Here is a 27,908-nt window from a genome sequence, read left to right on the forward strand (position 1 = left end):
ATATCAAGTGCAATAATCTTACTTTCTCCATATCGATGCAAAGATTTGTTCCACTGTTCGGTGAGATGAACCATGAGATCACTAAAAGACCTATTGCTGAGAAAGCCGTATTGCAGGTCATTAAAAACCTTGCGTGTCTCAAGATATTTCTTAAGCTGATAATTAATCAGCGTTTCCATGATCTTAAATACTCGTAGAAGGGACGTTAATGCTATCGGTCGATATTTTGCGGGAAAAGAAGATTCGCCTTTGGCTGAACAAATGCAGTTTTCCAACTACTCAGACCGAGCTCAGAAGAATAGTATAAATGGAAAAGCTTACGCAGTAGTTTTGTTAGCGTGAAGAACTGGGGGAGCCAGTCTGTTTTCCAGAGAAAATAATGGTAGGTCTTTCACGTTATTCTGGTTGAGAATTGTAAGCAGGTTTGCCATATCATTTTTTGAATAGAAGATGGTACCTTTTCTCTGTTAGGTTCAGGTAAAAATACGATAATGCGTATGATGAAGTGGCTGATTATGATTACTTAATAACGCTTGATGATTACCTTCTTAATAATCACACACTTATTATAACTGTTACCCTAAACTTTAACACCTTGTTGAATATTTGTAGCAACTTCTTTTGTACGCTTAAATTCTGATAGATTGAGCTTTACATTTTCCAGCTCAGCTCGTAATGCCACGAGTTCTTGATCACGCTCAGAACTACAAAAATGTCGAACTGATCCCCTACATCTAGCGATTGTTGAGAACTTAGGCGCTTCTCATACCCAGACGCAACTACAATGGCTTTCCTGGACTTTAAGTCTTTTTCTTCACAATAACATGGAGTATTCGTATCGAACATATTGGGATCAAACTCATGGCAAGTACAGTGTCACCAACGATTGCACCTTTCACAACTTACGAACAATTTATCAACTATGAGAACTGCAACTCTTTCTTCCATTTGGCATCTTAAACTCAAAAGAAAATGTTCCCAAAAAGGCTTCAATTCAGATTTGAATTCAAAATGAAATTATTCATGAAAACTTCGAAAAAAGATTAAAAAACTAATGAAGCATGATAATAAAAATGGCTTCACGATTTTTTTTAATTTTTTGTAAGAATACTGTCAATTCGATTTTCATATTTTTTTTTATTTACAAAAAAAACCGTTTATTGCATTTTTTTATTCAAATTGCTATTAGATTGGTAATAAGTCAATATAAAATTTAATTCAGATCGCTGCCACTATTGGTTCGTAAGATAACTGAAGTGTACAAGCTAGTAAAGTGGATTAAATTTGATCATACATTTAAACGTATACATTATTATGTATACTTAGAACAAATAAGAGAAGCGTATTACTTTACTTACTAAATCTTAACTTAATTCACGATTAAATTATAAATTTATTAGAAGTATATGAAGTATAAATAAAGTATATTGTGAACATCAATGCTTGCAAAATCAAGCAGTTGTCGATAAAAAAAAATTAAATACATAAGAGTCAACTGTACATTAAATTATTTGCACACTTATAACTTCCCATCCCATCTGGCGATTTGTTTTGCTTAAAACTGATTTTTCTTAAAATCTTAATGTTGACAACAATATTTTTTAAAAGATAAAATTAGTTTAAAGCCAATATTTCAAAGTTTTGAAACGATATTTGAACCGAAAATTAATTTTAACCAACTTTTATTAATTTTATTATTTAGGTTTTTTATTTTTTTTTTGTAAAAAAAACTGTCAATATGATTTTATCAAAATTTTACTGAATGTCAAAAGAAAAACAATATTTCTTATAAGATAATATACGTTGGAAGCCATAATCTCAAATTTTTGAAAAAGATATTTAAATCGAAATTCAATTTTTACCAACTCTGAGTAATGTTTTTTTAGGTTTTTATTTTTTTATGAAAAAAACTGTGAATTCGTTTCTAAAAATGTTATTTTTCATTGCACAAAATTGCTTTGGTATTAAAATCATTTTGTATTCGTAAAATTTTCGGGGTGACACATTTTTTTTCAGTTTTTTTGATTTATAATTTTTTTTTCAAAAAATATACTTGTTTGGTATAACTTTACCATATATTATATACAATTTAATTCAAGTCTCTAGCGTTTTTTGAGATATTTAGGTTTAACCTAAATGCACTTTCTGCATCTTTCTGCCTTATTGTCTGTATAACAAAATTAATTTGAAGTCTATATCTCTTCTCGTTCTTGAGCTATGGACGACGAAAAAACGTCGCGAACGTACGTACACACGCACGCACAGACATCTTTCTAAAAATCTTTTATTTAGACTCTAGGGACCTTGCAACGTCAAGAAGTGTCAAAAATTTTAATTTGACAAATCAGACCCATTATAATAACTTCCTATGGGAAGTTGAAAATAGTAAATGTTCCATTTTCTAAACGCTCTTCATTAAAAATTGTCGTTGCATACTTTCCGGGTGACCCGCATCACCTCAGAAAAAGTTTGACTTGAACAATGATTTACGAAAGCTAGTAAATATTAACGGTAATTTTCTGGTCATAGGCGATTTTAATTGCAAACACAGAAATTGGCGATATCTAAGAGCTAATACCTGGGGTAACATCCTTGAAAATATACATTTTACTCATACTTTCGATATATTATTTCCTCCCACCTAACAACCACGAAAGCCCTTCAACCTTAGACCTTTTTTTTAACAAATAGCCCGGAACTGTTTAATCAAACTGAAGTGCTATGTAAATTAAGTTCCGATAATCTTCCAATATGTATAAGTACGTATTTAATGCCTTCTAACAGAAGAAACGAAGTTTTAGACTTCAAAAACGCCAACTGTAACATGTTTAAAACCCAATTGAGTTCAAAACTAAGAAATGTTACATATCTTCATTCCGATATATCCACTTCAGAAATTGATCAAAATGTTTCCTTGTTTACTAAAAGTGTTGAACAGTCTGTTCTTTAAAACAAATAAGGTTAAATATCAAGACGGTCCTTCCTCCTAACTTAGTTGAACTCATTAAAGTGAGAAACAGCTTTAGAAGAAGATGGATACGGACGAGAGATTATTGTTACTTAACTGAAACGAAAATTCTTACAAATGTGAACAAAGACGGTATTTCGAGATTCAGAAACAAGGAATGAAACCAAATATTAAGAGGGCTAGAGAAAGATGGCAAACCTTTTTGGAATATTGTTAAGGTTATTAAGAAGCCTAACTTAAATATACCTGCATTAAAACTAGATTATGGGCAAGTAGCATTATGTGGTTCTGAAAGGGCAAACGCTTTAGGCAAAATATTTACCGACTGCAATACTCTAACCAATAACTCCACAACAAATAGCAATGTATAATCTTTAGTTCTGCAATCATTGCATCCGATCAACTCCAGTATATTACAATTACGGAAGATATTGATGTAATCCTTAGATTGAAAACGCGAAAGTCAGCTGGCTTTGACAACATTTTGATTTGATTTCTTTATTTCGTTATAATTTTTTTTTCAAGGATTGCCACCGCACATTTTACATACAGAGATATGATATATAATATCTTTCTACTGAAACATTATTTTTTTTTACAATATTTATTTACATGATAACAGAGATTTTGAAGGAAAACACGAAAGGAAAAACCTTCATTTAATTTAAAAAAAAAAAAATATATATATATATAATTATATATATATATATACATGTATATCTATAAACATAAATTACAATAATAGTAATATAATTCATTTATCAAACTATATAATATTTTTTTTTGTTATATTTTATATATTTCTTTTTTTATAATTTTTTTTGGTTTTTATTTATTTTTGTAAAAAGAAAACTTAAAACTAAAATGACTAGATGATTAAACATTCGTATTACAGAATAAATAAATAAATAAATATATAAATATATTAACAAATAAATAAATAAATAAATAGAAAAATAATTAAATAAATTAATAGATAAATAAGTGAATAAATAAATAAACAAATAAATAAACAAAAATATAATTTAAATAAATAAATAATTATAATAATAATAATAATAATAATAATTACTTGGAAGATAGCAAGCTTTTCTTTTTCTTGAAAAAATCGTTTTTAAAAAAATCTTCCAAGGTCAGGTATACAATTTCTTTTAAATTTGTTCAATTCTTGTATTAGGACAAGCTACTTTCCAATAGTTTGGAAAAACGCTAAAATTATTCCAATTTTGAAACCTGGAAAAAACGCAAGCAATCCTGTAAGTTATCGTCCCATAAGTCCACCAAATTGATCGAATAACCAGAACCATTAAAACCAATTTTATCAATGGTAAAAGTACCAGTATGGTCTTGCTTGACGGTGAGAAAGCATTTGATTATTTTTGGCATGACGGGCTCTTACACAAGCTTGTAATGCTCAACTTTCCCATGTGTATAATAAAAATTGTGAAGTCCTTTCTGTCATCAAGAAGTTTAGTTGTTTCTGTTAACAAAAATCTTTCGGAAAACTTTGAATGCACTGCAGGTGTGCCTCAAGGATCCGTTCTTGGCCCAATACTCTATACAATTTTTACTGCTGATTTCCCTGTATTGCAAAATTGCAATAAAGCTATATTTGCAGATGACACCTGTGTATTTTCTTCTCATTCACTTCGTTCCGTTATTGAAACCAATTTGCATTCTTCTTTGAATGCACTTCAACAATATTTTAATGATTGGAAGATTAAGATAAATGCTTTGAAAACTCAGGCTACCTGTTTTTTGCCAAGTAACTCCCTCTTAATCAACGACGGCGTAGAAACAAACTAGAAATCAAATGTTATATACCTTGGTGTCCACTTGGACTGTAAACTAAATTTTGGGATTCATGTCCAAGAAATCATAAAAAAAGTAAACGTAACCATTAAAATTCTCTTTCCTTTTATTAATCATAAAACCAAGTTATTTTTCAAGCAATTATTCTATACGGATCACCTGCTTGGGATAGCTGCGCAAAAAGCCATATCCGTTGCAAACTTCTCAATATAAGCTGTTAAAAATGATGTTAAACCTTCCTTGGCATTTTTCAACCAACGAATTACACTTGTTAGCTAATGTTGAATATATTTCTGATAGAATTATAAAATTAAAAGAACGGTATAAATTTTCCTGCGAAATATCTGACAATGCTTTAATTTCAAATTTAGCTTCATAGTTATAATATTCAAAAGACTGATTTTTGTTATCTATTTATATTTTCTTTACTGTTGTTAGTTTATTTATTTTTGTTAATTAATTTGTTATTTATTTATTAATTTTGTATTTATTTGTGAACTTACTTGCTTATTTTTTAATATACTTATTAGTTTTGTATTTATTTTATTTGATTCTTTTTATAAATTTATTTATTTACTCACTTATTTATTATATTATTAATTATTTTTGTGTTCATGTGTTATTTATTTATTGATTTAATTATTTATCTATTTATTTAGTTATGTAAGTATTTGGTTATAAATTTATATATTTATTTATTTATTTACTTATTTATTTATTTATATATTTATTTATTTATTTATTATTATATATGTAAACATTTCTCAATGGTATTGATTTGTGCTCATTGACACTTTATTTGTTATTTATATTTAATTTGTATTCTGATACAGTTTTGTTAAAGTTATAATTGAAATTTCGCACTGTAAGCTTTTGTCTGCACTCCACACCTTTCCTCTGTTTTATATTTATTAATGTATTTTTTGATTTATACTCTTTTGTTATGCTCTTAAATGAAGGTTTTTAAGAAGCTTTTCCTTCAACCAATACTTTATCATTGAATTTTTTGTTAAAAACTCATTTAAACTTGGCAGTAGTAAGGTAGATAATGTAACAATCTCTGTAAATTGTGCAATATATAATGAAGATAAAGATATAATGTAATATTTTTAGCTACATTAAAAATCATAATCATAATCATAAATGTTTATCGAAAAAGGCTATTAATGGCATTAAAACAATAACAAAGAGTTCGTTAGACCCCATAATATATATGGATAACATATTAAACCATAAATATCTGCTTGCTAATATATGACCAATTTTGTCATCGAAAGGATGTTAACCCTTTTTACCCTCATCATTTTTCAATCTTCAATGAAAAAAAAGGAAAATGTTAGACAACCAAAAATCTCCCCCAGTAAAACAAACGTACTTATATTTTACACTTCCTTAAAGGATTTTCCTGCCGTATTTAAATAACTTACATATTTTAAAACAATAATAAATCATGAAAAAACATACAACAAGAAATTACTTCTGTAATGACAAATGAACATGAAATTTAATAGTAAGTTTAGTATTTTACTTCTTTAATTATTTTAAATAATATACACTTAGGATACACAAACTGCTTTCTTTAACGGTCAATATAATATCCTTAAGCAACCTTTTCTGTAATGAATTTGGAATATCCTAATTTATACATCTGCCAGAACAGTCAATATACAAATCTGTTGATTTTCATAATTTGTTTTTATCTGGTATGTTATTTTCAATTAAATTTTTATCAAGTCGAGTTCAAATAACTTCAAAATCACAAAATTCAAAATGAAGAAAACGAAAAGGAAACTGAGAACGAAAGTAAAATAATGTGTAACTTGTATTTTTTTGAGAAAAACAATAGTCTATTCGTTTAAAAGAGTACAAACATACACAAAATTTTGTGAAAATAGTTTTACATCTCCAATATCTTCAGATATTGAATTTTATATTGGGAAGTATCAGTCTCTTTTTTCTAAACACAATTAGACAAGGTACTACTAAAACTTGAGCATGAGCAATGAGCATGTTAGTTATTAACATTCTTCTGTGAATATTTCTTGCCCTCCGACATTGTAACCCCCTTCACTGAAATTCTTCATATGCATCTTAGCTCTACAAACCCAATACCTATACACAATCGAATTCTATACGCTTTAAAGTTATAACACCCAACATCGCTTCATCATGTTGTTGTTTTTATCATCTATGTTTCGAAGCACATCGGATAAATGAAATTTAAACTGAAAACCAAAAATCAATATTTCAATATCTTTTAGCTTAAATGGGCGAATTCTTCTTAATACTAAAACAAAAAATCACAACATTCTATCAGATAACTTTTTACATAAAACTTGATTTTCACGGAAGGTACAACTTTTTGAACAGTGGTATCGATGTAAAGATTAATGACTTAGCATTTAATCTTAAAAGTTTGTCTTTTATGTGTTATGAAAGTATTATGTAGTACCTTTATTTAGGAACGTGACAGTAATCTAGTTGTTGAAGGTAAAATATATTTATGTGGATCTATATATAAGTGTACACGCCAATTTATTTTTAATTCAAGTATTGTCTTTGGTTCTTAACCATAAATTAAATGCTTACACTTGTTAAAATTGGTTGATGAGTTAATTAACTACGAATGTCGTACTGTCAAAAACTCAGCTGTTGTTGTAACATTTTCGTTATTTTAGGAAAAAAATCTAATGAAGAATTTTAATTTACTTTTTGTTTATGGCGTTGGCCTAGATAATAATCGAAGTTTCCGTCCTCAAGCTTCAGATCTCGAAGTTGAAAACTTACATTAAAAATAAAACCAACGACATAGACACATATAAAAAAAGTTGCATCTATGGATTTAAGGAAACAGATTTTTCTGCCTGGAGTTTGATAATTGATTACTGAAAAAATAGTACTTAATAACAAACAATTAATTTTGAGGTTTGAAATCATTTCTTTTTGAGACTTCAAACGAAAGCTACGTTTTCCTAAAAGTTACTACAATAATTTGTTTCAAGGTTTCATAAAAGTAATACAACGAAAACACGTTGATTTCCATGGTTTAATCTTTTATGTAAACTCACTTTTTTAAGAAATTGACCCCCTCAATTTAAATACATATTAGATTATATTTTTATTCAATCATTTAAAAAAAATGACATATAATTACATTTCGGATATAAGAATGTTCTACCTCAACGATTTCTTTTTTTCTCGACTTTTCAATCAAACTTTTTTTTCAAACTTTGAGGAACTGGAAGCCGGTATAGTTACATTATTCACAGTGCAATCATAAGTAAATACTTATTGATCGTTTTGCAATAACTAAGCGCTTTCAAAATGTTGGTATACAGATGCAGGCAGCCAAGCTCTCCTCTCATCGTCTTCGAACTAAACGGTGGTTTTTTAAGAGCTTGAGAACTTAAAAAAAAAAAAAAAAAACGCATAAAATTTGCAAAATCTCATCGATGCTCTATTTGAAACGTTAGATTGGTCCATGACATTTACTTTTTGAAGATAATTTCATTTAAATGTTGACCGCGTCTTAGGTGGTCCATTCGGAAAGTCCAATTTTGGGTAACTTTTTCGAGCATTTCGGCCGGAATAGCCCGAATTTCTTCGGAAATGTTGTCTTCCAAAGCTGGAATAGTTGCTGGCTTATTTGTGTAGACTTTAGACTTGACGTAGCCCCACAAAAAATAGTCAAAAGGCGTCAAATCGCATCATGATCTTGGTGGCCAACTTACCGGTCCATTCCTTGAGATGAATTGTTCTCCGAAGTTTTCCCTCAAAATGCCCATAGAATAGCGAGCTGTGTGCCATGTAGCGCCATCTTGTTGAAACCACATGTCAACCAAGTTCAGTTCTTCTTCTATTTTTGGCAACAAAAAGTTTGTTAGCATTGAACGATAGCGATCGCCATTCACCGTAACGTTGCGCCCAACAGCATCTTTGAAAAAATACGGTCCAATGATTCCACCAGCGTACAAACCACACCAAACAGTGCATTTTTCGGGATGCATGGGCAGTTCTTGAACGGCTGGTTGCTCTTCACTCCAAATTCGGCAATTTTGCTTATTTACGTAGCCATTCAACCAGAAATGAGCCTCATCGCTGAACAAAATTTGTCGATAAAAAAGCGGATTTTCTGCCAACTTTTCTAGGGCCCATTCACTGAAAATTCGACGTTGTGGCAGATCGTTCGGCTTCAGTTCTTGCACGAGCTGTATTTAATACGGTTTTACACCTAGATCTTTGCGTAAAATCTTCCATATGGTCGAATAACACAAACCCAATTGCTGCGAACGGCGACGAATCGACATTTCACGGTCTTCAGCAACACTCTCAGAAACAGACGCAATATTCTCTTCTGTACGCACTGTACGCATTCGTTTGGTTGGTTTAATGTCCAATAAAGTAAACTGAGTGCGAAACTTGGTCACAATCGCATTAATTGTTTGCTCACTTGGTCGATTATGTAGACCATAAATGGGACGTAAAGCGCGAAACACATTTCGAACCGAACACTGATTTTGGTAATAAAATTCAATGATTTGCAAGCGTTGCTCGTTAGTAAGTCTATTCATGATGAAATGTCAAAGTATACTGAGCATCTTTCTCTTTGACACCATGTCTGAAATCCCGCGTGATCTGTCAAATACTAATGCATGAAAATCCTAACCTCAAAAAAATTACCCTTTACAAAGAAATAAAAAAACTGCTTTCGTACACCCACGTTCAATAAAAACAGACTTCGAAATCCTAGAGATGTAAAAACTCATGAAATTTTATAGTTATAATCAACTCAGCGGTTTACCCTCCAAAGTACCCTAAGATCCTCTACTGATTTTTTGCCTAATGAGTTCAAGGTTAATCCTAACGCATTATTTATTAAAATAAAATATAAAATAAAAACCGTAGAAAAATCCTAGTTTTTAGTACAATAAATAAAATACTTTCGGAAAATTTTTAAAACAATTCAATGTTATTAAAACTTTGAATGATTGTCGAGTTTGTCCTATTTAAATAATATAAATACAAAAAAAAAACAATATCTACAAATATTTTTTTTAAATTATTGGAACAGCTTAAAATTAAATTCTTTAAATTGCAATTTTGTTCATTAAAAGTTCAAGAATTTAAAATTGATAGCTTTCGTACTTTATGAAATGTTCCTTTTATTTTATTCTATTCTAATTCTCTCGTTTACATTGAACTCAAATTTAATTATTCAGCTTAATTATTTTGATAAATACTTTCATTTCAGAATTACCGAGAATGACACTTACAAGGCATTCTGAAAAATTGTAATTATTGATAATTCACAATTCCATTCAACATAAAGAAAATCATGTTCTACAAACAATTTTTGGAAAAGAAGAACAACTACAGTACGAGCAAATTACAAACATCCTGAAAACCCTATCTAAGACGTTAACAAAGAGGTAAAACCTCCCAGCCATAGGGCCAAATATCAGTTGGAATAACATAGAAAATAATTTCAGCGAAAAGGTAATGAAGGACATCCAGCACTATGCTTTGGATGCATATGGCACAAATGGGACCTTCGCATTCCTAGAACATGCCACAACAGCAACGTTTGCTTTTCAAAATGGAGTAAAACAAACAGCTAAGGACAATGTTTCAGAATTCTTTATACAAAATGCAACTTCAACAGAAATACCATTCGTACCGTATGTGCACCGGCCTGAGACGTATATTGTACCGGTCTTGTTTGCCTTCATCTTCATTGTTGGTGTCCTGGGAAACGGGACACTTATCGTGGTTTTTCTTGGCGTACGACAAATGCGCAATGTTCCTAACACGTAAGTGCCTACATTGAGTATTTTTAAGCATCATGAATAAATCGATGAGGATTTGAACCATAGCATAGTGTCGTGTATATATTGAATTTTATTTTCCGTAACCATAATTAGGACTAAAAAATGCGTCCCTATATTTACACATTCATATGTAGCTTGTATCTTTCAAAAATATCCAGTATAAAGTATTTCATTCATTTATACTTTTCTTTAGTAGTACCCGTGGCATGATGGTTAGTGCATTGGACTTTGATATTAGTTTTTTTTTTTCAAAATTTTCAAATAAATACAAAAATAAAAAAGAGGCTGGGATGCGACCCACACTGATAACTTCCCATCCCGTCTGTCGATTTGTCTTGCTTAAAAGTTTGTCTATATGTACTAGTATCAATTTTACCAAATTTGCGTACTATTTTTTATAGATTTTATTTTTTATGAAAAACGGACTGTTGGATTTTTATATAAAAATCACTGAATATCGAAAACAATATTTTCTGTAAAATAAAATAAGTTTGAAGCCAATATTTTTAATTTTTGAAAAGCTATTTGAGTCGAAAATAAATTTTTACCAAGTTTTAGTATTGTTTTTTTTTAGAGTTTTATTTTTTGTAAAAAAAAACGTCAATTCGATTTTCTTCAAAATTCTATCGAATGTTGAAAACAATATTTCTTATAAGATAAAATTAGTTTGAAGCCAATATTATATAGTTTTGAAAAGATATTTGAGTCGAAAATCAATTTTTACCAACTTTTGTTAAATTTTTTTTAGGTATTTAATTTTTTGTACAAAAACTATCAATTCGATTTTTTTCAAAATTTTACGAAATGTTAACAACAATATTTTTTGAAAGATAATAGTAGTTAAAAGCCAATATCTACAATTTTTGAAAAGATATTTGAGTCGAAAATTAATTTTTACGAACTTTTATACATTTTTTTTTAAGGTTTTTATTTTTTGTAAAAAAACTGTCAATTCGATTTTTCTCAACATCTTTCAGAATGCTTAAAACAATATTTCTTATAAGATAAAATAAGTTTGAAGTCTAAATTTCAAGTTTTTGAAAAGATATTTGAATCCATATTCAATTTTTACCAACTTTTGTTAATTTTTGTTCGGTTTTTAATTTTTTATAAAAAAAACTGTCAATTCCATTTTGTTCAAAATTTTACTGAATGTTGACAACAATATTTTTTGAAAGATAAAAGTAAATTTAAGCCAATATCTCAAAGTTTTGAAAAGATATTTGAATCGATATTTAATTTTTATGAACTTTGAGTAATGTTTTTTTTAGATTTTTATTTTTTATAAAAAAAAACTGTCAATTCGATTTTTCTCAAAATTTTATCAGATTTCAAAAACATTATTCTCCGTTGCTCAAAATTGTTTTGGAGATGAAATCATATGTTACTCGTTAAATTAAGGAGGTGACAAATTTTTTTTTCAGTTTTTTTGATTTAGAAAAAAAACCGTTAGATAGATTTTTTTCAAAAAATATATTTCTTTGAGATCACGTTACAGTTTATTATAAAAAATTAAATTCAAGTCTCTAGCGTTTTTGGTTCGTAAGATATTTAGGGTTAACCAAAATTTTCACCTTTTTTTAAACTGCTATGGTAAAAAAACCGCCCACGCAATTTTCTTGAGAGCCCTTTCTGCATCTTTCTGCTTTATTATTTGTATAACAAAATTTCTTTGAAGTCGATATCTCTTCTGGTTCTTGAGCTATGGACGACAAAAAAAAACGTCGCGAACGTACGGACGTACGGACGTACGAACGCACGTACACACGCACGCACAGACATCTTTCTAAAAATCTTTTATTTCGACTCTAGGGACCTTGAAACGTCGAGAAATGTCAAAATTTTCAATTTGACAAATCGGACCCATTACAATAACTGCCTATGGGAAGTTAATGAAATTTAAATTGAAGTAAAATAGATCTTAGGGCCGAGTTTATAGTTTAACTTAGAGTGTCCGTATGGGGCCATTAAGTTAGTTCTAAGTTATGGATAATTAGACTTGTTTTAATAATTTTTGTCTAGCTTTAAGATAGGTTTAAGAATGAATTAATAAAAATAAATTAAAAAAAAAGTGCATTGGACTCTCATGCGAGAGGTCTTGGGTTCGATCCCTGCCTATGACAACTAAGTTTTGTTTTCATGGGTACTGAATCTTGCGAGGAATTGACAAATTCTCCAAGAGTAATTCTTGTCCTGAAAAGTGGATTCGGATTAAAACTGTAGGTCCCTTCCATCCCTGACAACAGTACCCGCAGACAGGAATGGTTGAGAGTTGTCAGTCACTAGGCCCTAGTTCTCAAACGGACTGTTGCGCCACATAATTTTTTTTATACTTTTCTTATTCGTTTTATAATTATTATAAGCTTTTATTGACTCAATTATTTTGATTACTTTGCTTTTTGTTTATAAAAAATTTTAGATGAAAAAATGTATAACAATTTAACATTTATTACATATATATATTTTTTAATTGTTGTTTAAGTTCAACATTATTACAAAATTGTTAGTTTTAAATTGAAAATAAATTTAAAAATTTAGAATGAATGTACGATAAATAAAATAATTAAAACTTATAAATATCGGTTACTTGCTATTTTTGGCTTCGTTTTACCAATTTGTGCTTCATCTTTTATTGATTCGTCATGCTGCTCTCTTGTTTCTGCAGTCTCCATTTCGTTGCCATCTTTGTCCATCTATGGTCCTGAAGCTTTGGTCCCCCATTTAAGCCTTCTTATTCCGTTTATGACGTCAATAACATATGTTCAGAATTTTTCTTACCATTTAGGTCTGGCATATCCTTAGCTGGGCAAGTGGTTTTGCAGTATGTAAGTAAGGATCGGAAGAATAGCAGAGTCATTGTGAGTGCATTTTGGTATAATTGTAAGATATGTTCAAGGCATCCAGAATTGTTTTCAGCTAAGTATGATGCATCTGTTACTTTATTTATTTTCTTTAAGATGTCCTAAATATATGTTATCTTGTGAGTACTCAATTTTCCGATCGACCGACATTAGTTTTAGATTTGTTTATTTGAAGTCCATATATTTTCAAAAAGGTAGTTAGTTCCGTCAACATTTCTTGAATGTGTGTAGATTCTGTGGAAATTTGAACTATATCGCCTGCGAATCTTAAATTCTTAATAACTTGCCCAGTTGGTAAGGGAGCTTTTCCACTATATTAACATTTCTGATGATATTCCGTCATTTTCAATGCATTTATTAACTTCTCATAGGAAATTATTATAATGGGTCTGATGTGTCAAATTGAAAATGTTGACACTCCTCGATGTTTCAAGGTCCCTAGAGTCGAAATAAAAGATTTTTAGAAAGATATATGTGCGTGTGTGTGTACGTACGTTCGTACGTTCGTACGTTCGTACGTTCGTACGTCCGCACGTCCGTACGTTCGCGACGTTTTTTTCGTCGTCCATAGCTCAAGAGCCAGAAGCGCTTCGACTTCAAATAAATTTTGTTATACAGATAATAAGGCAGAAAGATGCAGAAAAGGCTCTCAAGAAAATTGCGGGTGGTTTTTTTACCATAGCAGTTTAAAAAAAGGTGAACATTTTGGTTAACCCTAAATATCTCATGAAGCAATGCCGCTAGAGACTTGAATTAAATTTTATATCATAAATTGTAACGTGATACATAACAGGTATATTTTTCAACGAAACTCCAATAAATGGTTTTTTTGTAAATCATAAAAACTGAAAAATAATTTGTCACCTAGAAAATTGTACGACTAAAACATGATTTTATATATAACGAAGAAATAATATTTTTGAAATCTGATAAAATTTTGAGATAAATCTAATTAACAGTTTTTTTTTACTAAAAATAAAAACCTAAAAAAAATAATACTAACTTGGTAAAAATTCACTTTCGGCTGGGATGGGAAGTTATCAGTGTGCGTCGCATCTCAGCCTCCTTTTTTTTTGTGATTTTGTTTTTGAACTAAAACCGTGTAGTATAACAACAGCAGTGCAGTCTGCCAATTTAATTATGTAATTTAATTCACAGTTAAAATTTTTAATTTAATTTTTTTTATAATTTTAACCTCAGAAGTTTTCGGCGAGAAATCTGTTTCGGTAATGTAGCGCTATTTTGCAGTTAATAGAAAACATCTTCTGTTTCTCACAGGATACCGAGACTACCTAGGACGGGAAAGTCCTCTCTATTCGACATTATATATATAATTTAATAAAATTAGCTGTATATTTATTAAACAACCAAAAGGAAATGAAACTACCGGCATTGGTTAAGAACGTTCATTTAAAAATGCAATTCGAATTTAGTAGTTTATATAACATTATTTCTTGATAAAACTTAAATGCAAAAATGTTTCGATTCTATTAAAAGAAACCAAACCAAACTAAACCAAATTAGAAAAAATTTAATTAAAATCTATCGGTAATTTTTGAGAAAATTTAAACTTTTGTGTATGTGTACTACTGATATTATTAGTCATTCTGAGAGTGGTAGTATACCAATCTTCAATAATTGTGAAGGGTTTTATTTTATAGAAGCTATAAAATTTAGACCCTTATACAGGCAATCGTCAGTTCTTCCTTAATTCAAATTTAATTACTATTCTGAAATAACTTTCGAACAATTTCCATACAAATTCGAAAATTTGAAGAAAAAAAATAGAGGTAAGAGCATTCGCCTGTAATTATTTGATAACAATAAACAATATATTCATATATGTATATAACTAAACTAGTGTTGCTGTGGCTGACATTTTTTATTATACCACATTTTTGAACTATTAAAGGGGAACGGTAGGAGAACATCAGACATGGACATCACCATGTTTTTTTTTAAATAATGCCTTTTTCAAATCTAAACCACAAATGGGTATTGTTTGGTCTTGAGACTTATTAAAAGACATCGCAAAACTAAAGGAATTGTAAACTGCTACCTTGTAAAGGGTATGGTGTAATCTGACGGTATCATTGGAATACGGGGCAATATGACTATTTTTCATTTAAACTTACCAGTTAAAATGGTTGCTTTAAAAAAATACACTCTGAATCAATTCATTTTATTCTTGAAGCAGACATTGTCTGACAGTTTAATGCATTGCGTATTTGGTTGTATTATATTATAATATATTCATATATCACTGTACACGTGGTCAGTTATGCTAACACAAAGAATTAAAAAGTAAAATTAATTGTATTTCGTTTACTACAAAATAAATTTTACCTATATTTGAGCATAAGCAATATGTGGTATAAAGCTTACACAGTAAGATAACAGATATCTTATAAATTTGTGAGAGCCTATCAAAATAAAAAAATACAAAATAAAATAGTATAAAATTAAATTAAAGAAAAAAGAGAACAAAATATTTATCGATAAAATATTCTTTGACTTTAAAACAAGGGAATAATAGAAATAATAGAACTAGAAGAAAAAAAAGGAGAAAAAGAAAGTTCGAGTTAAGAAGAGATAATAAGTTAAGTTAAGTTAGTTGCTTTGGTTACGAAAGAAGATTTGAATACTTGTTTGGAAAATGTGCATATCACTTATATCCGGCAGATGAGTGGGCAGTGAGTTCCAGAGGCGACATGCAGCCATGAAAAATTGACATTTTTAGGTCAAACACCAAAAGTATGGCAAAATTACGGATGCCGATCTGTTCGATATTGACATTCTAATTTTTCCCAAGAGATAGAGTGGTTGACGTGTTTTCAAGATTAAAAAAAAAAAAAAACAGTTTCAATGAATTCATTTAAAGGCGTATTAACTAGAATCTCTTGCAAATGTGAAACATGGTCGTACCTTCTTAACCTGAAGACTTCGTACCTGAGAACAGGTATAACTAGGGTCCTGGCTAGCATTAGTCGGATTTTAAATGGAGTGATGTTTTGGGCTGTCCACAGCGTTCTAAGCGTTCCATAAGTTTTACCTATCAATTGGTTGATGTGATCATTTCAGGTCAATGTTCTATTGTAGATTACACCTAGATTTTTACTGGAATTTACGAATTCTAATAGCTTCTCGTTTAAAATTATGAAAGGAAAGTATGCTAGATCTAATTTATTTCTTGATATAGCCAGGCATTTGCATTTGCTTGCGTTGAGAATGCATTGCAAGACGCCAAGTAAGATATCTTTTCTAGTTCTTGATTCAGGGTGAAAACGCAGTCTTCAATTAAACCCAAAAGACAGCTTTTGTAAATTTGAATGTCATCCCCATAAAAATGTTTTGATACTTCATTTATAATTAAACCCATTTCATTCAAATATAGAGAAAATAGAAGGGGGATAAAATTGATCCTTAGGGAACTCCTTGTTGAATCGGAAGAAAATCGGAGAGATTTTCATTTAAGAAAACGTTTTGCTTTCTACCATTCAAAAAGGAAGAAAGAAAGTTTAATAGCTTCTGAGGATAAGTTGAATTTGTGACGCAGTTTATTCAGAAGTATCGAGTGATTCACCATGTCGAATTCTTTTGAAAAGTCTAGTAGGACAAACAAATGTACTTTGTCAATATCGAGTTCAGTCCTTATGTCTTCGATTATTTTGATTGATTGGTCTTTTATCAGGGTGTCCATTTCAGATCGGGGGATTGAAAACGTAGGTGACATAGATTCGCTCTCTTTAGTGGAGGGCGGTGTGGTATCAATGGTAGCAGTGGGAGTGATGTTGGCAGAGGTTGTTGCACTGTAGGTTTGGTCTTTGATGGAAGTGGTTTTTTTCGGAGTTGATTTTAATTTGATTAGATTTTGTTTTCTATTGCAGGAGAGTAGTTTTTTTGTTTTCTCTATTTTTTGGAGGTTGCAGGGGTGACAGCTTTTGAATTATCTTTATCAGAGGCGCGAGTCTTAATACCAGACATTATTTCAAAGAGAGAGAACAAAACAAATACGAACTGAAAGGAGGCGCGTGACACTCGTGAAATTTAATTAATATTTTTTTGTTTACTAAGCGCACTTTGATTTCTGAACAAATTTGTCGGATTAAATGCAGTAGATCGTTTTCCCCACACACTCTTGGACTTTTGGATAGTGATACAAAATATGCGGACAGTACTATTTAACACGTCTTTTCACGCATGAGAATTTTCTCATCATGTATTGCAGATTATATGAAACGGTTGGAAGTCTGACATAGCGCCATCTATTGAATGCTTTCAGTCAACAGATATCGCCATAACGCTAACAGATAATTGCGATGTCAAATAATAGACAAATAATTTACAATATTATAATATTGCGATGTCAAATAATAGACAAATAATTTACAATAATATAATATTACGGGATAAGCTATCCTAACTTTGAAGTTGGATCAAATTCACACTGTGTACAAACATGATTAAAATCGTTTTCGTAGATTAGAAATCCATCACGAAAAAACATTGTGACAGGTATATATATATTAACGTTGGGGAAATCTGCTACAACCTCAAAATTACCAGTTTCTTAATAAAACAAATGTACCCTTCAACGCTGTTGTTATATTCAGTATATTTTTTGTTGTTACAGTACAAACAAAAATTACACTTTTAAACTCTTGGAATGATACCAGAACAGTTGCACCGGATGTAGAATAGTCGTGTTGTTTCATTGTTAAAATAGTTTATCGTTAGATTAATACACAATATTAACTTTCATTTAGAACAAACAATAAAGTATTCTATCTTTCTCAGCTTGAATGCATTTGTATCTGTACACAAAAATTCAATTTTAAAGATTTTTAAGAATTTTGTACTTGTTGTAGAAGATGAAATTAACCAACCATGCAAATATTGTCGCAGCAGAAAAGACTAACATCAAAATATTTCATAATCTGTACATTAAAGAATCAGAATCAAAGCTAATTTTACGAATTTCATTTTTACAGTATTACATTATTTTCACAATTTGTTTTTGTAAATTGTGTTATCTTTTTTTTAAAAAATTAAAAATCTTTAAAATTAATTCAAAAAAACATATTGATACGATCGTACGTTTTAAGGTTTCATAACATAGAAGCGGTTCGTCTGAGGTTTTTTTTAATATCTTTTTTGCAACGTATTAAATTTTTTATAAATATATGCACGGATACATTTTTGACCTTAATATATGTATGTATAAGTACAAATATACTAAAGTTTTTCAAACTTAATAATGAACTTGCTTATAAATACATCATTTTCTAAAAATTGACATTTAGCAAGAAAAAAAATGTCTGATATCATTTTAACCTCAGAAAATATTCAACTAAATTGTTGATTATCGCAAATATAAATCATCAGAGGGACAAGAGGTGATTTATGGGCAATCGACATTAAATTCACAAAAGCTTATTTAGTACAGTGTTTTTTTTTTTTATTATATACTTCTTATACAAACATTTGTGGGGTTTCTTCAAATCATCGCGCATTGTAACCATTAAATTAGTCATTAAGTCATTAAGAGACGCATGCCTCTGCTCAAATAGACATTTTCCACCACACGCGTAGAATTCGAAAAATAACTATTACGTTGCTTATTACCAACCCCCATAATCGTAATTTTCATTACCATGATTAACCTATATGGGGTGTTGGCTTGAGATGTTTTGGCATCGTTATCAATAGATGACAAAAAGATTTAATTTCGGTAAATTAATTTATTTTTATTTATTCATTTATGAGGTATACATATATGTAAATATATAAATAGAATTGAAAGATGTTTGGAACAATTATAATATTTAAGCTCTAAACAATAGCTCCTTACATATTTACTGATGAACAAAATTTGAAATATAATCCAACATTTCTACACAAAGGAAAGGACAAAAATGTATTAAAAAAAATCCAGTATTGACAGAAAAGAAAATTGTTTATTTTTTGAAATACTCTTTTTTGTATGTACTTACCCGTACGTGGAGTGATGGTTATTGCGTAGGACTTTCATGACAGAGTTCCTGGAGGAATTGAAAAAATATCTAAGAGTAATTCTTGTCTTGTGCTTCCTCAAATTAGATATTTGGATTCGGATTGAAATTGAAGGTCAAACAAGGACATTATTGGATAACCATAATTTATTTCCTAATGATTTTTGAAAAAAGAAATTCAAAATAAAAAATTTAAATGGTTTTTGAATTCTTGGTCTCACCGTTCGTTGTGGCAGTTTCTTTAATATATTTATTTTGTCTTTAGCTTCGAGAGTTTAAATATTTAAATAATCGTTGACAAAATTGATGCAAAATTATGAGAACAGTAGGACTTAATTGAATTATCTTCTTTTTAAAGAATTTAGTTTTTAGTACTACATTGCCATAAAAATAATCAATTAAAGTTTCTAGATGACACATACTGACACATAGATGACACATACATATGTGTTTTCGATTCAAAACGATGGACAAAAATATCCTCAACTACAAATATATTATTTTATAACCAAAGTTCTAAGCCAATGCAATGATTCATAATAATACATTGTGCTTTATTCTAAAATAATATTCTATGACATAAATTATTACAGAATGATTCAAATTTTTAATAATAGATTATATTAATTTATTGCATTAAACTTATTTAATTTTTTGTACAATAATCCAGGAAAATTGTATGCAAATTTTTCTTGGCTCCAAACACTATAATAATACAACTGAAATTTAGTGCAAAATGTATTTATGTATACTTACGCTTACTAAAAGTGGACAACTTAAAAACGACATATAATAATATTTACACATAATTCCTTGCAATTAATGCGATAAAAAGAATTATGGTCAGACTTAACGCTGTTTAAAAATAAGCTTTAACATCAAAAAACAATGAATAAAGAAGTCTGCCTTTGCAATGGACTCATTGTAAGTATAATATCTAACAAACACAATGATTAGAATGTTGAGCTTTTTAAATGAGTAAACGATAGCCGTATAGACTTGATGCGTACGAGAGCATTTGCATATATAGATATGATTCAGTTCTAAGTTTGTAAAGTTATACTTTTCCTTTTATAAAAAGTTTCTTTTAAAAAAAATATTTGAATGTATTTTCGCAAAATTTTAAACGATTTTGTAAAATATTTTGTGTGTGACTACTGTTGACAGGGATAGAGGGGTCCTACAGTTTTAAACCGAATTTAAGAAATCACTTTTTATGACAAGAATAATTACTCTTGGAGAATTTGTCAATTCCTTGCAAGAGGCTGTACCCGTGAAAAAAACTTTGGATGACATAGGCAGGAATTAAACAGAAGACCTCTGGTATGACAGTCCATCGCACTTACCATCGTTGCACGGGTACTTAGCAAAAAGATATAGGAATGTTTAATGATGGATTGGTCCAGTCTACAGTTTCCAATTTCCGTTGGTTCGTTTTTTAATTAAAGGCAATGAGCAATTCACTATTAAGCAGAGCAAATACAAATTTTGGAAATTAGTAAATTGCTCCTTTTTATATGTAAATTATAAGACCTTAACAATAGGTTGTTTAAAATTTTGCACCATTGTCATGTCGTTGCGTTCAGAAAGGGTATCAGATCTTTGATTTTCACCTCGGAAAGTTCATCAAAATCTTTCCAGGAATAATATTTACCCTTTCCGCAAGTAAGCCATGAGAACCAATCCTTGCTGGACCAACTTATTAGCCCGTTTATTTCCATCAATGCCACTATAACCTGGAACCCGAATAAGATTGCACGAAGGTTGATGTCGAGGCTGGATAGTTCATCCCGACAATGATGGACCACAAAGAAGTTGTTGTGGCCTAATAAATAGCCATCCTGGCTGTCAGTGCAAATAGCCCTTTTTATATTTTGGTTTGAGTATTTTGCATGCTTCTCTGATTGCTAGTAATTCGAAAAGACATTTAAGAACTCAGAGGACATTCGCGGCCCAACTTCATACTCCATCTTTGACTCGTAAGTAAAGGTATGTAAGGTATCGAAGTCTTTCCAATACTAAAACTGGGAAATGTTTTGTATAAAAATTGCGCAAAGAAATTAGTTTGAAAGTAAAAACTATATTTGGCTATATAAAACGTGTATATCATGAGTAAGAATACCAATTTACTTATGCATTATCTTCGTAGGGGCAAAAAACAATCTTCCAAATGATAAAGTATCTGAAACAATTATTAGAAATAGAAGGTACTCCTATACGATATTCTAAAAATATTATTTTTTTTAAATTTAATAATGAAACTTCGTAGTGGTAAACCCTGCATTTTCTTGGGTTATTTTCCCAATCAGTCACATTAGTAAATTAAAAATATTTCAATATAAAAAACCATGATTAAATTTTTTATTTAATATTTGCAATGTTTCTTCAGTTCAAGATTAATAAAAGTTCAATATTTCTAATGTTTAAATTCTATCCTCACATATTGTTAAAAAAATCGTAATATGTGGGACTAGTAAACTGTAAATTCTGATCAGATGTTGAGATCTAGTCTGTTCACCAGTGGGTCATCATTATTTCATACTTATTTCAGCACGTTTATGTTTTTAAACGCATACAAATGTTTAGACAGTAATTTATCGTTAAGAATGGAACTGGAACCTCGGAACATTTGTTAAAATCTTAATTCGTTTTGTACAAGCTAAGAACAGCTTTGAAACAATGTAATTATGTTCGTGACATATTTTAAAAACACCCGTCGTCGGTTCGTCTTTTTGGTCTCAAGTTATAGCGATAATTTAATTTTAATCGTCAAAAATTTGTACGTAAAAATAAACACCACCTTGTTTGTGGTATCCCACATAATCATTTTTTTAAATAAAAATTTCAACCTTTTTTTATAGTGCTTTTAACAACTTTTAAAACGAACCCTATTTTATGAATATCACATAGTCCAATTTTCCGGGACTATAACCTTTTAAAGGATAAATCATGTAGTCAAAATATAATAAGACTAAATTATGGTTTGTTTGCTTCCTATACTTGAGTCAACAAGACTTTGGGTCAATAGCTTATGTTAGAATGGCTTGCGAACCTTTGGAATTGTCGTCTGTGGCAAATGAAAGGATATGTCTTAAAAGCATTTTTATATATTATATACATACGTGCATGTCACGTCATGATAGGATGCTTTAATTTGTATTTAATAAATAAGTAGAGAATTTGTTATTTCGTTTTTATTGTAGAGGTTTATATTAATAAATAGAAATTAAATTAAAAACAAAACATAGGAGAATGTTATCAACATGTAACTTTTTCCAATGTACCTACATATATGTATATGTACATTTTTAAAAGCAAATTTTGTATGTATTATTAAATCAAATATTTCCTTCTGTTAGTTTAAAGTTAAATAAATAAGTAACCCAAGCGAAATGGTATTGAAGACAAACACGGACATAAAGGAATTGAATAAGTTGAGCTTACCCTACTTCCAAATATGTTTTCGTTTATCTCTTCTGTTTACCAAAAATGTATTTAAAATGTCCTCAATTCTAGTTCAAGCATCAGAATGGATGTTTTCGTCAATTGTAATAAGGTATTACTATTATTTCAAAATAAATTAAGATTCAGTGAACATTTAATTATATTTGAATTGTTGGAAGATCCTAAGATTAACAAAATTGACTGGGTGTTCATCATATTTAGTAAAATTGTCTAAATTTATGCACGATATGCTTAAAACATATGGATTTTTTGTTTGTTTGATATTTTGTTCATAGTTTCAACAATTAAAATAACTATTTTAAAGGTTTCTTTCGAACGATTTGCCTTTATTTCTTCTTCTTTTAATAACTTAACCATAATTAAAGGAACAAAATAGTAACAATTTGGAAAATCAATAGGCAAAGTAGTGGAATTGTTAACACAAATTAAAAATAGATGCAACGTTTGCTTAAAGTAGCAATGTAAAATATTTGTGCATCAAGCATTTCTATACAAAACGCAAGGAAAAATTCCCAAAATGTATACATGGGCCACTCTTTGACCTTAAATAAACTAAAACAAATACACCTGGGCTAAGTAAATTGAGCTTACTATACAGATAAAAAGTGTAAATTGGTAATATGTATCTATAGGAATAATTTACAAGAAACAGTAAGATGAAAGAGATAACAGATTTAGAGCAATTCAAATGTTAAGTGTTAATAGTGACATTAATGAAAGGATTAACGAGAATTCACAAAATGTAAGACAAGACACGTCTTCTAAGATGTCTCTCAAGGATCCGTATCTAATATACGTGGGTATTTAATATACACTGATTCTTTTTAGATAAATGAGTATTTATTTATTTACTGTTCATATATATATTTTGTATTTACCAATTAACTAAAAATTAAATAATTTTAACTGTTACTGGAATATTTCTTTTTTATGAAGGAATTGACATTTTGATCACAAGTGCAAATAATGGAGAAAAAAAAATTGCTGCAAGTGTATTATCTGTTTCATTTAAATATACATTCCATAATAATTACAAAAACAAAGATCCAGACATTCAGAATACATGTTGGTATGCCAAATGTCCCTTCAGTGAGCTCTACTCCTACATATGTATATTATGCTTCTTTTTTAATTCTTTATATTTACCTGTCGTTATCAAACTTCAATTAAGCCATTTTTAACCTCTTTTTTAAATACCAATGTAACAACACCCTGTAAAATAAAAATAAAATAACGGTGAAGTAAAAAAAAAAAACAATTAAACAACTTGAACTCAAGAATAGGAATTTAATTAAAAAATTCAATTTATTTTTGATACAGGATATGATACTGGATTGCAAATGCCTTTGTCCTCAGCGGCGCTTCAAATTAAATTGATGTTATTGCTAGAATTTTACGGAAGTAAATATAACAATATTTCGAAGTGTCGAAAAATCTTGTTTTTAACTTGAAGTAATTAATTAATTTTACTGTTTTGCATGAATAATAATAATTAATTTCGTTACATGTGGTACACACATATAAGTACAATTACATACATATGTAAAATGTATAGTCATTTAAAAAAAAAAAATTAAATCAGCAATGACTTCATTTTATATCCTTAGAGTAACGTCTATTTGCTATCTACCTAAAATTTCGTCGTAGTTCTATTTTAAAGTAGTAAGGTAAACTAAAATTGTTTGGGTTAAATGCCTGATTTTTAAGACAATATTTTCTACTAAAATGGAAGACAGCAAAAGTTGTTCCAATATTGAAATATGGAAAACCCCTATGATTCACTAAGTTATAGGCAAATAAGCTTACTGGGTTGTATAATGGAGTTTTTCTTCTCTAGTTCAGAGTAGAACTCGAATAATTTTTTAGTTCTGAACATGTTCAGAGCGCGATCTGTGAGTTTAGAATAAAATAACAGAGTAAAAGGAGTAAAATGGTAAACACCAACAATTTGATATTTGAAAGCCGGGAAATTAAAAAATCATCGTCAAAACAATACAAATGGTGGAAAAGGCTGATCGCTCTAGTGCAGAAGGAGAAATAATTTAGAAAAAACTAATTGCAGATAGCATTTTTATGAATCAAATTTATTCCAGGCGTGAAATGACCCAACGCTATGACTGTTTTTTGAATTAATTTGGACGCCTTCAAACAGACGGCATTTCAAATCATGACAGTTTAGTGCTCAAGTTGTTTCATAATTTAATCAGAGAGCTCTGAACATACTCTGCTCAGAACTTTACCCTACTCTACTCTGTTCGGTCAAACTTTGTTCAGTGCTCAGCTCTGAAGTTAAAAAGAAAAAACGCCACAAGTAAGATTTTTGAGAAATGTATTCGCTGCAAATTAAAATTGTTTTTTAATTAACCAATAGAGCAATTTGGTTTCCGGCAAGGGTGGATCCAGATACACATAAAGATGAAATATACCTGTAGAACAAGTTTGTCTACAAAGATATAAATACCATTTGGTCTGTCAAAAAACCGCTCGATTCATCCCAAGACGCAACTCATCCTAGGACATTTCATCCCGGAAATAAAAAATACTTGTAAGCATACTTAACGAAAACAATTGTTGGTGTATTCAACTAGTTCGTTCAAAGCTTTTTCCTTTTGATAGCTTTATTTTAATTTTATTTATAAGAACCAGGATGGAAAATAAATAATCTGAAGATAAGAAAGAGGCAGAACATGTATGTTTAAATTGTAAAGCGATCGCCTATTGGTTGTGTAGTTAGGTAGGTGTCTAAAAGGAAGGAATGTTATTGGTGGTAGTAGGTGCTTACTACTATCAAATCACATTTCTTCTTTCTTTCAAGTTTTCAGCTTAAACATGGAGTTTTTACGTTTAGTTTAATTTGTTCGTTAAAGTTAAAAAAAGAAAACAAGCATACGAACAGGTACAAGAAATTGCTATATGTTGTTTACATTCAGGCTTTTGTGCGTTTTGGATTTTAGTTACGAAGTGACACGTGAGCAGTAGTTGTAGAGGTTGTACGTAATACCTATATATGTAGGTATAATATATATACGTTGAGCAAGTGGTTCTAATAGAAAATACATATACTGTTTCTGGCCCGTTTCTTAAACTTTACCTAAGATTTTATTCTTTTATATAGGCGAAGGCAAGTAAAATATGCGTAAAACATTGGTTTCCATGCGTTCAACGTGACCCAGCCATTTTAGTCGTTGCACTTATAGCCCGTACGGTTTGTTCTTCCATCTTCTCCTCCACTCCCCTTCGATGCATACGGGACCGTAGATCACACGAAGAACTTTTCTCTCGAACCGACCCAAGGTGATTTCATCCGCTTTTGTGATAGTCCATGCTTCCGCACCGTATAGCAGGACCGGGATGATAAGGGTATAATATAGCAACACTTTGGTCCCTCGAGAGAGGACTTTAACACTCAATAGCTTTCTTAGTCCAAAGAAATAGCGGTTAGCAAGAGTTATTCTGCGTTTGATCTCAGCGCCGGTGTTGTTTTCTGCGTCTACAGCGGAGCCTAGGTAGACGAAGTCCTTGACTACCTCAAAATTACGTCTGTCGATGGTGACGTTTTGAACAAGACGTCGCGTCGGTGTTGTATGTCCTTTCTTGACGACAGCATGTACTTTGTTTTGCCCTCATTAACCGTTAAACCCATTTTTGACGCCTCTGCCTCAATACTCACAAAAGCCCCATTGACATCACGCTGAGTTCTTCCGATTATGTCAATGTCATCAGCATACGCCAGTAATTGGACAGACTTTTGAAAGATAGTGCCTCTAGTGTTGACGTGTGAGCTCTGCACTATTCTTTCAAGCACGATGTTAAAAAAATCGCATGACAGCGCATTACCTTGTCTAAAACCTTTTTTGACATCAAAAGGTTCTGTTAAGTTGTTTCCAACCTTTATGGAGCAGCGTGAATTCTCCATGGTCATCCTGCACAAACGGACGAGTTTGGCAGGGATGCTAAAACTAGACATGGCTCTATACAGCTCGTCCCTGTAGATGCTGTCATATGCGGCCTTGAAATCGATGAAAAGATGGTGGGTGTCGATTTGGTGCTCTTTAGTTTTTTCCAGGATCTGCCGTAATGTGAATATTTGATCAACTGTGGACTTTCCTGGTCTAAAACCACACTGATAAGGACCTATCAGGTTGTTAACGATGGGCTTTAGACGTTCACATATTACGGTAGAGAACATTTTACAGGCGATGTTATGTAGACTGATTCTTCTTTAGTTGGTGCAGTTTAGAGGGTCTCCTTTTTTCAGGATCGGGCAAACAATACTGAGGTTCCATTCATTGGGCATGCTTTCTTCCGACCATATCTTACAGATAAGTTATAATGCATGCTCCTAACCAACTTATCTCCAGCTGCTTTAAAGTGCTCGGCATTCAAGCCATCCACTCCAGCGGCTCTATTAGACTTCAACTTATATATGGCAATCTTTACTTCGTCTAAGCCGGGAGGACGGGATTGTTGGCTTTCGTCGTCTATGTTGAATGGATCATCCTGCCTGACAGCGGAATTCAGTTCGTCGTCGCCTTTATACAGTCTGTAGAAGTTGTCCTTCCATATCCTCAGTATTGACTTCGGTTCCACTATGATGTTTCCACTTTCGTCTTTGCAGCCTTCGGTTCTAGGTTTATGTACCTTTGAATTTCGTTTCACCTGTTCATAAAACTTTCGAACTTCTTTGTCTGCCGACATTTGTCATCAAACCAGGGGCTCCTTGTTGGTGGCTGTTTGAAACCCAGCACTTCAGAGGCAGCATTTCTGATTGCATCTTGGCAATGTTGCCACTGGTTTTCGATTACATTGTGTTGGCGGCAGAGAACTTCGAGAGAGGTTACTTGCAACTCGGTCGGAAAAGTATTTGGCGATCTCTGACGATTGTAGCCGTTCGACGTTGACCCTTCTCCCAGCACCTCCCTGTTTTGCCTTTGGTCTGGAAATCCTAAGTGCTACCTTGGCT

At 30.7% G+C, this 27,908-nt stretch overlaps 1 protein-coding gene across 6 annotated transcripts in view; it reads left to right on the forward strand.

The window, feature by feature from the left end:
- The window catches only part of LOC129952490 (neuropeptide CCHamide-1 receptor-like), a 76,965-nt gene that overhangs the window by 38,925 nt on the left and 10,132 nt on the right, over window positions 1-27,908 (forward strand). For 5 of the 6 annotated variants that reach the window (XM_056065087.1, XM_056065085.1, XM_056065083.1 and 2 more), the window contains exons 2-3: window positions 10,032-10,209; window positions 10,270-10,590. In XM_056065087.1, coding sequence (XP_055921062.1) covers window positions 10,280-10,590 — 311 coding nt within the window. In that variant the 5' untranslated portion in view covers window positions 10,032-10,209; window positions 10,270-10,279. Of the gene's footprint in view, window positions 1-10,031; window positions 10,591-27,908 lie in introns of all 6 variants that reach the window. The other variant, XM_056065084.1, reaches the window with a different exon arrangement.

Source organism: Eupeodes corollae, chromosome 3 (genome assembly GCF_945859685.1).
Source record: "Eupeodes corollae chromosome 3, idEupCoro1.1, whole genome shotgun sequence".
NCBI lineage: Eukaryota > Metazoa > Arthropoda > Insecta > Diptera > Syrphidae > Eupeodes > Eupeodes corollae.